The 12,696-nt window shown below is 51.8% G+C and overlaps 5 protein-coding genes across 5 annotated transcripts; all 5 read right to left on the minus strand.

Moving 5' to 3' along the window:
• Positions 1–69: 69 nt before the first annotated feature.
• Aspvir_009096 (uncharacterized protein) lies at positions 70–1,926 on the minus strand (the record flags this gene model as incomplete). Its single annotated transcript, XM_043272248.1, has 2 exons — positions 70–1,830; positions 1,882–1,926. 2 exons carry the CDS (start codon positions 1,924–1,926, stop codon positions 70–72), a joined length of 1,806 nt encoding a protein of 601 aa, XP_043128183.1.
• A 700-nt stretch (positions 1,927–2,626) lies between these two features.
• Aspvir_009097 (glycoside hydrolase family 28 protein) lies at positions 2,627–3,939 on the minus strand (the record flags this gene model as incomplete). The annotated part of the gene is made up of 4 exons (XM_043272249.1): positions 2,627–2,876; positions 2,934–3,018; positions 3,075–3,627; positions 3,691–3,939. The coding sequence occupies 4 exons, from the start codon at positions 3,937–3,939 to the stop codon at positions 2,627–2,629; spliced, it is 1,137 nt and encodes a 378-aa protein (XP_043128184.1).
• An 829-nt stretch (positions 3,940–4,768) lies between these two features.
• rglB (polysaccharide lyase family 4 protein) lies at positions 4,769–6,900 on the minus strand (the record flags this gene model as incomplete). Its single annotated transcript, XM_043272250.1, has 3 exons — positions 4,769–5,989; positions 6,098–6,189; positions 6,237–6,900. The coding sequence occupies 3 exons, from the start codon at positions 6,898–6,900 to the stop codon at positions 4,769–4,771; spliced, it is 1,977 nt and encodes a 658-aa protein (XP_043128185.1).
• Positions 6,901–7,935: 1,035 nt separating this feature from the next.
• On the minus strand, positions 7,936–10,443 carry Aspvir_009099 (transcription factor domain-containing protein; the record flags this gene model as incomplete). Its single annotated transcript, XM_043272251.1, has 6 exons — positions 7,936–8,297; positions 8,344–8,582; positions 8,634–9,946; positions 9,998–10,073; positions 10,140–10,218; positions 10,314–10,443. The coding sequence occupies 6 exons, from the start codon at positions 10,441–10,443 to the stop codon at positions 7,936–7,938; spliced, it is 2,199 nt and encodes a 732-aa protein (XP_043128186.1).
• An 882-nt stretch (positions 10,444–11,325) lies between these two features.
• On the minus strand, positions 11,326–11,852 carry Aspvir_009100 (hydrophobin family protein; the record flags this gene model as incomplete). The annotated part of the gene is made up of 3 exons (XM_043272252.1): positions 11,326–11,382; positions 11,435–11,514; positions 11,567–11,852. 3 exons carry the CDS (start codon positions 11,850–11,852, stop codon positions 11,326–11,328), a joined length of 423 nt encoding a protein of 140 aa, XP_043128187.1.
• Between the last annotated feature and the right edge of the window lie 844 nt (positions 11,853–12,696).

Here is a 12,696-nt window from a genome sequence, read left to right on the forward strand (position 1 = left end):
TTTGAAAATTCGTCCTCTAGCCTTTCGCGATGTCAACGATGAGTATGAATCAGACATGCAATGGTCGATTCATGCATCCTGCAACGGAAAGCTCGTGATATCATCGGGCCAAATCCATTTCAAAATATGGTAGAGCATCGAAAAGGGGTTCGGATTCCGTGCGGGGCAATGGGACGGTGTGCTAATCAGCTTGATGTCGAGCACACCAGGTTCAGTATTGGGGGGTCTGGTCACCGCGAAACAGTTCAAAAAGAAATAATGGTAAGGGTCTGGTACGCATAATGGAGGGGCCTCGGGTCGCAGTTCGCAGGTTGGAAGAAGCCTGAGACTGGCGAGGCGCCTGGTGGATTGGGATGAGAGAATGGTATTGAAGATGCTCTGCGCCAAGTGATTATCAATGGCTGCGTTGATGTACGATGCTCTGGTTTCCCGGACTTTAGCAGAGCCGTAAACGGCGAGATGGTCCGGTATAGACGAAGGATCTACATTGTCAGGAGGGTCACCTGCACTCGGGAAGCAATCGAGCTTTACGCAGAGGTGCACCAGAGAAGGAAAACGACCGAGTGCTTTGTAGACCTGTACCTCGGGAGCTAGACCCTGCACGCGATGGACAGTAAGGTGCAGCTCTCGGAGGACGGGGCACTTGTTCGCAAAACGGGCAATTTCCTGCGCGTTGTAGTATGGACGTGTCTGTCCCTGCGTGTGGACGTTGTGGTGAATGTTGCGTGAGTCTAGTCCCAGGCTCTCTAGGGTGGCACCGTGTCTGGACAAGACCTTGCTGATGAAGGATGCGTTGCGGTTCCCGACCAGCCAGAGACCCTTGAGCGGTGGCAATGCCTTCATCATCTCTTCCACCGAGCGCCAGCACTCGAGGCTTCTCCTGGGGGTCGCCCGTAGGTTGAGTGAGAGTCGTTCGAGACGCTGAAAGGACGGTGCAACCGCGCAGATCGTTCGAGCGAGGGCCGGTTCATCAATACGGCCGATGCTCAATGTACGCAGATGTCCTATATCGGTCTTCTGACGCCATTGATTGAAGCGCTGGACTGACATCGTGGTGTTTAGGGAGAACGACAAAGTTTCGAGACGGGCAACGGTATTGGATGCTCCATCAGTGGGCTCGAAGGCGTAGAGACGCTGGTCGACAAAGTCAATCTCTGGCACAAGTACGAGATCGACCTTTTTCAAATTTGGAGCCAAAGATAGCGAGCGCAGAATGGCCGACTCGATTACCTCGTCATTTCCGGCGTTGCGATAGTAATAGCAGCGGATCGAGTGGAGGCACGGCGAGGTGACCACGGGCATATCCCTATCGCTAAGGCCTTGGTATTTCCACGCTTGGAGGTAGAAATAAAGCAGGTTCAGCTTGCAGGAAGGGTGGTATTTGTGTAGAACGTCCAGGACTTCTTGCGGGAAGCGCAGAGCACGAACCCAGTTCACCTCTCGCAGGCTCGACACGGCCGCGATGAACCTGGCGAGCGGGGCATAGTCGGGGGTAGTGGTTTCCCTGCGACAAAGCCGGAAAGTGTGCCTTTGCCAGAGCTCACGATCGAGGAAATCATCGAGCATGATAGGTCCCTCTTCATCTTCCTGCAAAGCAGCTAGTTGGAGACTTTGCTTCCCGCTTCGCCCGACGAGGTCCAGACGACGCAGGTATCGAAGGTATTGCTTGCGTAGGGGATGTTCCAACAGCTGTTCAACGTCTGCTTGTAGTTGCACTGTCGTAGTGAGACATAGCTGCAGCCTTTCGTACAGAAAAGGCACGGCAGCCTGATACCAGGTATGGTTCGCAAGACTTAACTCTTCCAAAGTCTCCCGGCTGGTTTCCATGGCCTAGATGCCTTATGTCAGTGGGCGCATTCATTGAGGAAATGGAAGACTTACTGATGCACATATCATGTGCTTGATCTCTAAGGGAAGCTGATCCATATTTGAGCATCTGGGAGATGAAAGAAGGAAGGAGAAATGATGTTTAGTGATCTGCCTTTTATATCAGAGAATGTCAAGAGGGAGTGAAGCAGTACGCACTTTTTCGCATCCTTACACAGTTGTCCATACCTTACACGCTCATGTACCTTGAATTCCTTCTTCACATCCTCTCGCCCTCTTTATTTTGCTGATATGACTCTTGTATCTACTCTTCACCTCCCTTCACACACCCCTGATGAGGTGAACGCAGCTTTGGTATAAAGCCTGCACTAGAGCGGCATCAAGCTTGAGAAGTCACTGAGAATAATACCACAGAGCTACTTAGATGTAGGCTTACCACGGTTGTGAACAACAGGGAAGCTTCTCAAAACAGAGGCAATGTACTGGAAGGATAGACTGATTTTGACGACGTGCCTTCCGTAGCATCCCCACCAAGTCTGTATCAGGAGTGACTGAACTCTCCCACGGCCTTGGATTGAAGCTAGTATTTCGCTTTTGGGTGCGTTCCTCTACGGTTTAGAGCTCCTGTCAAACCTAGAGAATTGATACTAATCACATTGTCCGGACATATCGTAGCCTCAATGCTTCTTCTGAAAATACAAGTAGCTTCGCCAAATAAAGTGCAATATGTAATAGACGCTATGCCTAGCTACACTAGAGAACTACCAATTTGAGCCAGGTATCGCCGTATCCACATTATCTAGCAATGGGCAACGCTGGGAACATTCATGCAGCTACCGTAGGTCTTGCCGCCGGTCACATCGACGCTCGTCCAGGTCCAATTCGAGCAGGCCCCACTGCCACAGACAATAGCGATATTGTACCCGGTTGACGCAACAGCGCCTGCACCACTGATGTTCTTGACGACCAGGTTGGTGATGGGGATGCCGGACGTGGGGGTGCCCTTGAGATCGCCGCCGCTGTAGTTCTGTTCGATGAGGACGCCGTACCTTGATGGTGTTAGCTTGAATTACTGTCTGGTGTACAAATAAGCCGGGGGAACTGACTTGCGGATGGAGCTCAGGGTGATTCCCGAGTAGGTCACTCCGTCGATTGTACCGGTGTCCCCTGCGGTGGCCTTGACGCGGATACCTGTGCCATATTTAGAAGGGTACTCCTCTTGATACACCGGGATGATATGAACGTACCGTTGTCAGACTTCGTGACCTGGGAGTTCGTAAAGGAAACGTTCTGGACGGTATTATCGGATCGGCCACCAACGCTGCCGATCGACAGGCCATGACCGCCGGAGCAGAGCCCATTGGTAAAGGTGATACCCGTGCCAGAGTTGACAGCGACACAGTCGTCCTGGTTGTAGACCTTCGCGCCTGTAATGACAACGTTGGAGCTGGATCCAATATCGAAGCCGTCGGTGTTGTGGCCACCTTGGGTGTCACCGGCGGAATCGTCAATCGTCATGTCGGTGATGGTCAAGCCATTGCATCCGTTGATGCTGACCGCCTGAAGGGGGGTGTTCAGGATGTGCAGATTGGTGATGGACGACGAGGTGAGATCGTGCGCGGCGAAGAACTTGGGCTTCGTCACGGGGCCGCTGCCGCCCAGGCCGTCCCACCAGCGGGCGCCGTCGGGGTTCAGCGTCGCACCCGACGCACCCTCCACCTTGATGTTTGTGCCGGATATCTGCAGCAGGGGGCCGGACCACTCCTCGTAGCCCCAGGTGGTCTCGCCCTCAAAGATGACCTAACGTAATCAGACCATTGTCTAGATGGATGCGGGGGTTGATAGCAGAGATGGGGTTCCTACTGTGGTACCATCTGCCAGCTTGCTGAGATCTAGCGTCGTGCCAGCGGGAACAGCAACGTCCGACAGAACGATAGTAGAGCAAGCCGTCTGAGAGGCCATCGCAGAAGCGGCGCCGGTGGACCCGGAGAACGTGCAAGTCGCGCGCTTCTCGAGAGTCCTGGATGGCGCCATAACTGGCTCGGCGACGGGAGAGGCAATCACCTCAGCCGCAGAGGCGAGGAGCACGACAGAACCGATTAATTTAAACATTATGATGGCAATTGCACCAAGGAAGAGCTTTGTTGATGGTTTGCAGGCAATCACTGCTTCCTCTGGTCGTTGATCCTTATATACGGAATGCCACGCCTATACCTGGTGACCTCGTCTCCGGCATTGGTGAAGAGCTCTAGTGCCCCTCTAGGCTGTAAAGACGAGCTGTTCATCGTTTCTCCTCCAATACCTCATCACAGCGCTACTCTGGCCCTTCTCCATTGGTGGTAAATATATTCCTGCAGAAATGAAACAACACCCTAAGCAATATGAAGAAAGCTTGTTAAGGCGGAAGAAAAGCACAAGCATTTCCGTGCAGCTGCTTGCGTCTGGGGAAATGTGGAGAGCAACCAATTCAAAACAGAACAATGCGGCCATGTAATGCACTTCATAACATCAATATTCAGGGTCTTTTGACCCCTGACGGCTGCCTCGGTGTCTTGGCTGACCCCAACGTCATTTACCCCATACCGGCTAATGTCGCTCTTTTTTTTTTTTTCCACCACTCGATTTGCCGTGCGGAGTCGGCAAATTTCCCCTTGCAGAAAGGAAGCCTAGTCTAACATTATTAGCCTAATGGAAGGGGCTTAATGCGCCTTCTCAGCACGAATATGCACGTAGCCTAATAGCCCGTAGCGAATTGGTAATACTAAGGTAGCCTAGCAGACCTATACAGGGCCTGACGGTATTCATTTCCGTGCCTCATTTGGCTAGAAACTTCCACCTAAAAATGATTATAATAAATCCACTACAGATCTAAACTTGAAGCCTGCCAAACATCATGATGATAAAAAAAGATTTCCCAGACTACAGTCGGTTGTATACTATTCTAATCCAGCTCCAACCTCAGAGCGTCGTACTGCACATACACGGTCCCCGGTAGAATGGCAGTCTCCGTATCCGTCGCGTTGTACGGCAGATGAAGAGTCAAGGTATTCTCACCGACCTTGAGCCAGTCCGCAGGGAACTCCATCCGTGAGCGGACCTGGTAGCAGCTGACCGCAGAGCGCACAATACAGCTGCTCGACTGGTTGAAGCCAATAACGAAGGAGAGAGGCTCCTTCTGGTCATTGATGTAGCTCTCATGGGAGAGGTTGATGTACGGTTCTGCGGGATTGTACACATCCGTGTTGCCCGAGGCAGTCTTGGCACCGGCAAGCTGGATGGTCAGGGTAGCCTTCTTGGACTTGCCGAGCTGCTTCTTCGTCAAGGAGAAATTGATCTTCCAGTTGTGGGTCGTGTTGTACTCGACATCTGGGTTGTCGGGCGTGGGGCCAAAGACCGACCAGTGCACCGTGTTGAAGTCTGTCGCGGGGTTGCTGCTGCCGATCTTGTAGTCGATGCCCTTGGGGAAATCGGATTGCCAGTCGTATGCGCCCCAGTAGATCAGATATTCTGGCGGGTGCAGTGGGTGTGTGGGGTCGCGCGCGACACCATGGCGGAACTCGCCGGAGGACTTGTCGGGGGTACCAAGGCGCCAGACCTCAGTGCCGGCGGACTCGGCGACCCATTTCTCTTTCACAGTGGTGGTCTTGCCGGCCTTGACGGTCACGCCGTCGCGCACAAAATCGCCGAAGATGCCGTCAGCGTAGACGGTCAGGCGGTACTTGCCTTCGACAACGCGATCGATGCTGAACTTGCCGCTAGAGTCAATGTCCGTCCAGTACTGGTATGAGGATGGAACGACGCTGTTATCCTGGAAGTACTGGCCGTCCACGGTAAGGATGGCAATAGGATTGGTAGCGCCCTTCGGAAGGCCGACCTGACCGTTGACACTGCCTCGCTTCGAGGAAGGCACATAGCCGACGACGTGCTTGGCGATTGAGTCATAGAATTCGGCGTTCCAGCTGGGATCAGCCAGTTTCGCGGCTTCCGATCGCAAATCCTCAAGGGAAGAGGTGGAGCCCTTGCCACCGTTGAAAAGGTAAAACTGAGGGCCGAACGTCCGGTCAAAGTCGTTGGTAATGTTGGGTGTACCTTCACCGTGGTGGTTGGAGACAATATAGTTGTAGACGATACCGTCGACGGTCAGATCGGAGTGCAGGGGGCCCTAATTTGTTAGTTTCGTCAACGCGCCGATGCCGAGGGACATACTCCGTAGTAAGTATCCTACTCATCGCGTTAGCACGGCATCTTGATATGTCGAAGCAATACTAACCTTCGTATTCATGACCAGCCAGGCACCGTAGGTCGAGCCATTGGAGTTCGTGCCGTCTCCGTAAAGCCCGTGAACGTCGTTGTCACGCCATTCTATAGCCTGTTAGATCGATCGTACCACGTGAGCGAATGCGACCTACGGTTCGAAAACGTGTACTTGGTGAAATACTCCGAGAATTGGGTGTAGTATGCATCGTCCGGGGTGTTGTTGAATCGCCATGTGGCGTCCTGGACGACCACCTCCTTGCTCACGGCATTCGTACTCGGCAGTGGAGCTGTCTGGAGCTCACTGGACGTAAGATGTGTCCACAATTGCGTGTTCGGTCGGAAGAGCGTGCGGAACTCTTGGAGGTTGCGAAGGAAGGGAGTTGTCTCGTTGTAATAAGCCAGACGGCTAAACATGTGCAGCCCTGTCTCTCCGTCACGCAGGAACCAGTATTGCTGGAACTGCTGTCCAGTGGGAGTATAGGTATCATTCAGGATTACTCCGGCGTATTTCGTTCCGGTCGAGTCGGTTCCTTCGACATGTTGCATGCTCGGCTTTGTGGCGCCCGCAGTATAGAAGCCCGAGGGGATGCAGTAGCAGTCGAGATAGGGTCCAATACCTGTAGAACCGGATTGAGGTCCGAGAAGGTCCTGACCATCGAGGAACATATCGACAACTGATCCCTTGCTCTTGCTCCAAACAGCTTTGAAACGGTCATTGTTGAGAGTGATGGTGCTGTTGTCCTTGGCGACCTGCAACGCTGCCAGCGCAACGCCAGCCCAGGCGCAAGCCGCACCTAAAGAAAAGGCGAATCGCATTGTGGAGGGTAACCGTCAACAATTAATCGACAGCGACGTGAAGCCCGCTCGCAGGAATCATGGAGTGATCCCGAGCGATATTTGAACCGCCTTGCACTGGCCATGTTTATGATCACGGCATGCAATGCCCCGAGGTCACTTCAGAATCAACTTCAAGCTCCGCTGCAGCCCCCAAGCCAGAGGCCGCATTCAGGGGATGACGGTGTTTAGCGACTTAGCCTATCAAGGAATGGGCTAAGACCGCGGGCTGCGGAGCCCCAGAAAAATGGGTGAAATGCGGGGAAACTGTTGGACCAGAATGTGGCGCCATAGAGGCGACGGAAAAATTATTTCGGCCATCATTAACCCGATGAAGCTTGAGAGCCAGACCTGGGTGTAAATTGAGACCGAACACCGCTGCGGGGAAGTGGTCAAGAGAATGCAAAAACGCCGCCCATTGTGCCCTTGTTCCCTCGTCCAATTCGTTTTCCCCGTGTCGTCCTTTCATTATACTTGAGCACGCCACGACTCAGCCTAGTCTCTCAACAGATACAATGCAAGGAGGGAAATCGATCGATTGAGTGACATTTCTGCTGGTTGCCATGCGGTCCCCATAAGAATTATTGAAGGTCGTGCCAACACGTCCATGAGTTCGGTAGTCATTATCTGGCGTCTACTGCAGCAGAAACCGGGATTCGGTCCCTTGACATAATGATTTGCATGGCTTAAGCCGAAGCCGACGCGTCGATCCAAGGGTGGATTAGATAGTCATCCGGACTAGACGTTTCCGCTCGGTTGAAGGACAAAGATCATGGACAGGAATTGACTGTGGTAGAGATTTCTCAACGTGTGCATTCAGATGCTTGCTAGGCCGACGGCATAAACCGGGGTCATTCAGTTTACTGCCCCTCGAACGGATCACAGCTTGGGCAGCTAGTCGTATTCATCCCTATTGGGTTTAAAAAATAACACCAATTTCTGCGCAGTTTTCAAGTGGCATGTTCAATCCTGGGTAGAATACGAGTAACCTAATCTCATGTAAGGGCTTGATTCAACTCAATAAAGATTGCTCGGCACGCTGTTCAGCCACGACATATCCTGAAAATCAGGTATATCGAAGCCATCCAGCAAGATTGCATTCATGCCTTCGCCAAGGGCCATGTCGTTCATGGTGTTGGAAGTGTTGGCTTGAGCATGGGTTGGCGGCTCATTCTGTGGCGGTCCTGCGGACACAACCCTTTCGTAGAGGATCTCCAATGCTGCGACGCACCGTCGAGCGGATGAGCTGTAGCTATAGTAGCTTCTCAATATTTCAAGGGCGCAATTCCAGGATCTGGTTATCGCTGTTTCTGTTACTTCTTCGAGGATAGCGGATCGGAGGCGCCCGGCGATCAGGACCGTCGCTGCCGTGTAGACATCTTCCCTGTCAGTATAGTCTCAGTTGGGGCCTTTAATATGACTTACAAAGAATATTGTACCACCAGGCTGGAAGTGGACCGGCAGAGCCGTCGGCAGGGATGTTGCTGTGGATTAATTCAATGACGTCTTGTGCGACCTTGACACAGATGACGGAGCACTGCTGCGCAACTCGCTGAGGAAATGAATCATTCACTGAGATAAGCGGATCGTTGGGTGTGATCTCGCGAGCAGTACAGTACTTGGACAAAATCGGTCTGAAAAGAAGCATCCGGACATGTAGAAATCTGGCGTGACGTTCAGCTCGCATACCATTTAGGTCGGAACAGGCAGCTTACCGAGCTCTCAAAACCACACTCTGGTGGTAGAAAACTGCGTCCTCAGGCTTGGGGGATGTATCTCCTCGGAGATGGGGCGGTAGACTTTGAGTCCATTTGGTGAGAGCTCGATCGAGCTCGAAGATCGTACGTTCGCCTTCGTCCGGTCCTTTGTTGAAGTAGAAATCGTAGATGTCTTCAGGGTTCTCTTCGGGAACAGGTTTGTAGAGGCTGAGCAGAATATCGTTCAAAATCTCGTAGAGCTCAAGAGACTTTGCGTAAAAAGCCATGACAGAAGGACGGTCCGCGGGTTGTCTCACTTCACCAGCCAGAGCTGCCGGAATGTACTCCTCGTCCACTGTGGCCGGCAACGGAACAGAGCCACAAGATGCCTTGGAGATCATAGCTGGTCGTCCGAATGTCATCGAAATAACCCTGTCCATAAGAACACATCCGTGCCAGACCTTCCGTGCGAGTTGCTGTTCTTGGAAGCTCGGTAGACGGGCAATGGTCTGTGGAAGGTGCAGGCCCAGACTTTGAGCGTTCCGAATCGCCAACCCAGTGACAATCCAGCATTGATGTGCCGAGTCGGTACTTTGAAGGTACTGAGCCATCAGCAGAAGGCATTGAATCAGAGCAGCAGAGCCACCGTGCCAGAGGTTGAAGTGTAGGAGGTCTTTAGCGCGAGAGAAGAAAGCATCTGCAGAGGCTTCGCGCTCGTCCGGCGGAATGAAATCAGCCAATTGACAGGCCAAAGCAAAAATTACGTTGAATGTGCACATGAGCATATTCTCGTCAGAGTCGAGCGGGTCTCCCGTCCAGATCTTGATATACTCCGCTCGCAAGTGAATGCTATCTACCAGCGGATAGAGAGGAAACACAAAGCGCCAGTACACGTCCATAAGGCTATCGGCAGTCTTTCTTGGGGGAAGCACATAGGTGGATATGGTCGAGGGTCTTTCGGTCCTCTTGGGCAGAAGACTCGATTGCGGTGCAGTTCCCAGTATGGACTCGGATGTTCGGCGGTTGGGTGAGTCCACCCTCTTTTCCACGGCTGTTTTGATCTGGCGCATAAAACTGGTAGCACTTGAGCTGCCAAAAAATCCTTGTGTCTGGCGCTCCTCCAGAGAACCCATCATCGCGTTCACGCCATCATGTCGTCCTTCAGTATCTAAAGGACGTTCCAAACGACGGCAAACTGCAGTGCCTGGCTGCCCTCCAGCAGCGCCTGCAGAGAAGCCATTCCTGCCATGGAACCGGTTGAGAGGAAGCGTTTGTGATGGACTGAGTTGTCCCGATGACTGGACTGAAGGTGAATTGAATGGCGATGTAGACTACTAAGGTTAAATCAGTGATATATGAGAAGACAGGAATCGAATGCTGACCTGCGCATAACGTGATACCTGCTGCCCACCCGGGCTCTCTAGATGTCTGATTTTACTTTCCAAGCTAGCGATGTAGCTGCCCCATTGGAATTAACAACAGCTGGCAACCGTCAACCAAATGGTGCCTCCGGCAAACACTCACTTGCGCACGGCTCTGCGTTTCTCCGGCTCACCAGTGTAAACACAGCGCGCATCCGATCGTTTCGTACACGGCCCACAGACTAAGGTACCAGGAATGAGAGACGCGGTCAGCAAGGCGGTTCTTATTCCGAAGCAATATTGACGCGGAAGTCGGAAGAAAGTCAGCAAGACCTACCGGGTTGGATGCCGTCGCACCGGACCTTCCGAGCGCGACATTCATCGCATGCGACCGCGACTTTGCGTCGCTTCGGACGTTTTTCTGACTCTTCGTCTGGGCGTGGATGAGGAGGAGATAAGCGGTTCATTTATATAATATGTATCCTGCAGTGGTGATTATTTTGCAGGAATTGATGCATTTCTGGTAGTGTAGGTAGAGGAAGTGCGTCCCAGGACTCCCGCGAGCTCGGGAGTTGGACTCGGGTGCGATTCCGGGGGCCTCAGGCAGAAGAGCATTTATCTCATTGTTCATCCATGACGTCGAAATTGAGATTCGAATATGGTATCACTAATTAAATGATTTAAACTCAGTTCCACTGGCGTAATCTAATTATTGCAAACGTATGTGCGCTTGTCGTTAGAGTTGCGCTGCTTTCACTCCTCGAAATATATATTTTGTCTGAGGATGCACTTGTGAAATAATGCCGCCAGATATATCAAATCAGACGCTTACAATGATATATCCTAATACTGCATACTCCTCATCCTCAGCCAGGCGTAAGTACTTAGAATTCAAGTCAAGCGGGTGAGTATCCAGGACTTGGTGATTCATGGATGTTTTCTCAACGCGTTCTTCGGAGATGTTATCTATATTGCGTCTCCTAAGGGCATGAATTCCTCTCGGTTTATTAGAGCGCACTGCGTCCTGGGAACCCAAAGCCAGCTTACAGAGTTTTGGCCATGAGTGTAAATGTTGGAGAGACTAGTTGATTTCCACTACCAAGAAGCAAGTGACAATTAAGTGTAAGGTATATTCTCGATTATTAACACTTCGCTAGTTCAATAGGACAGAGTGCACTAAGTTGATACAGTAACAGTCCAAATGAGAGTCGATTATCCACCATCTGATCAAGAAGAGAAATTTTTCTATCCGCCAGGAGCATGCAGCTGTACACCAAGTGCTATATGCAACCGTTGATCTCGAAGATATTGAACAAGGGTTCGAGGAGACGGCATCACTTGCGACTGGCTTAGTTGATGGAGCCGAGAGCAACGCAGGGTGCGGCAACGTTGACGATACCGCCAGACTATTATTACCATCAGAAGAGTGCCAACCAGGGAAAGATAGAAATGACTTACAGCCTCCGACTTGGTGTCCTGGCAGCAAGCAACGTTCTGCTGGCATTGCTTGTTGAGCAAGTCGCTGAGACCGAGAAAGCCTGGAAAATGTTAGAAATATAGCTGCCCTCGACTTTTGATACGAGTGCTTACCAGTGACGGAGATCTTCTGGCAGCCAGACAGGATACCGACACCCTCAGGGCCGCTGAGGGTGTTGCCGAAAAGGCCGTTCAGGACGCCGTAGTTGAAGGCGGTGGTGTCGCCGACCTTGGAGACATGGTTGCAGCAAGACAGAGTGGTGTGGTCACCGCACTTGTTCTGGGCCTGCTGCAGAGTGTACTCGTTGGAGCTGTCGAAGATTGGGTTGACGCCAGGATGTCCGCCGGGGAGAGCCAGAGCGGTGGCAGCGAGGAGAGAGGCAACAGCGAGGAACTTCATTTTGATGGTGGGTTAAAGTAGAGACTTTGCTTGGAAGCGTCGAGAAGTGAGAGAAGATTGTTTGGGCGTGTTGATGAAGAAGCAGAACAGCCGGATTCGACTGTCCTTTTATACCTTTGGCAGCCCTCTTCGGTGATATTGTTTTCGAAGCAGACTCGCTCAACAATTCCTGTTTCGAGCAGTCAACGCCACTGTTGGGCTCCTTGCTGGAACTCATTCAAAACTTGATCATGCTGAGGCTGGGCCTGAGGTGAAGGCTTCAATAGTCCGCATCCACAGATTCACGCAGGAACCAATTGTGCAGCAGTCCGGCCACCACGCAGTGCTTCGTGTAGCACAGTTCCACAGCCATCAACAATAAATTCCCCACCCATTCAATCGTCCTGCAATTGAGTTTGGAGGACAAACTCTTGCAGCTGCAGGGTGACAGGGGCTGATTCGGGGTCCACAAATGTGATATATGATCTGTCGCATATGGATCTCCGCATCCTGCAGCCCCAACATCCACTGCAGTCTAAATGTCAAAAGACCGTGCATAATTAGTGGATCTATGTCTTGGAATTTGTGGTGCTTTTTCCCTAGTTTAATAAGACCTGCTTGTCGGCAATCAAAACCAAATAGTCTAGGGCCAGGCAAACCATGTGCCGGGTGAGGGCCCTGCATTCAATAGTTCATCTATCCCTTGCAGCCTCTTCTTGAGAGCTACTTTTTGGTTCTCAGTAAACTTCTCCAGGGTACGCTGCCTAAGCTTTCAGCCCTTACTTTTTTTCTAATTGTATGTTTCGAGATCATTATACCTCGTGTTATGTGGAAATTGCATCGTAGAATAGTCTGTAAGAGTTTG

The sequence above is a fragment of the Aspergillus viridinutans genome, assembly GCF_018404265.1.
Source record: "Aspergillus viridinutans IFM 47045 DNA, scaffold_7, whole genome shotgun sequence".
Classification (NCBI taxonomy): domain Eukaryota; kingdom Fungi; phylum Ascomycota; class Eurotiomycetes; order Eurotiales; family Aspergillaceae; genus Aspergillus; species Aspergillus viridinutans.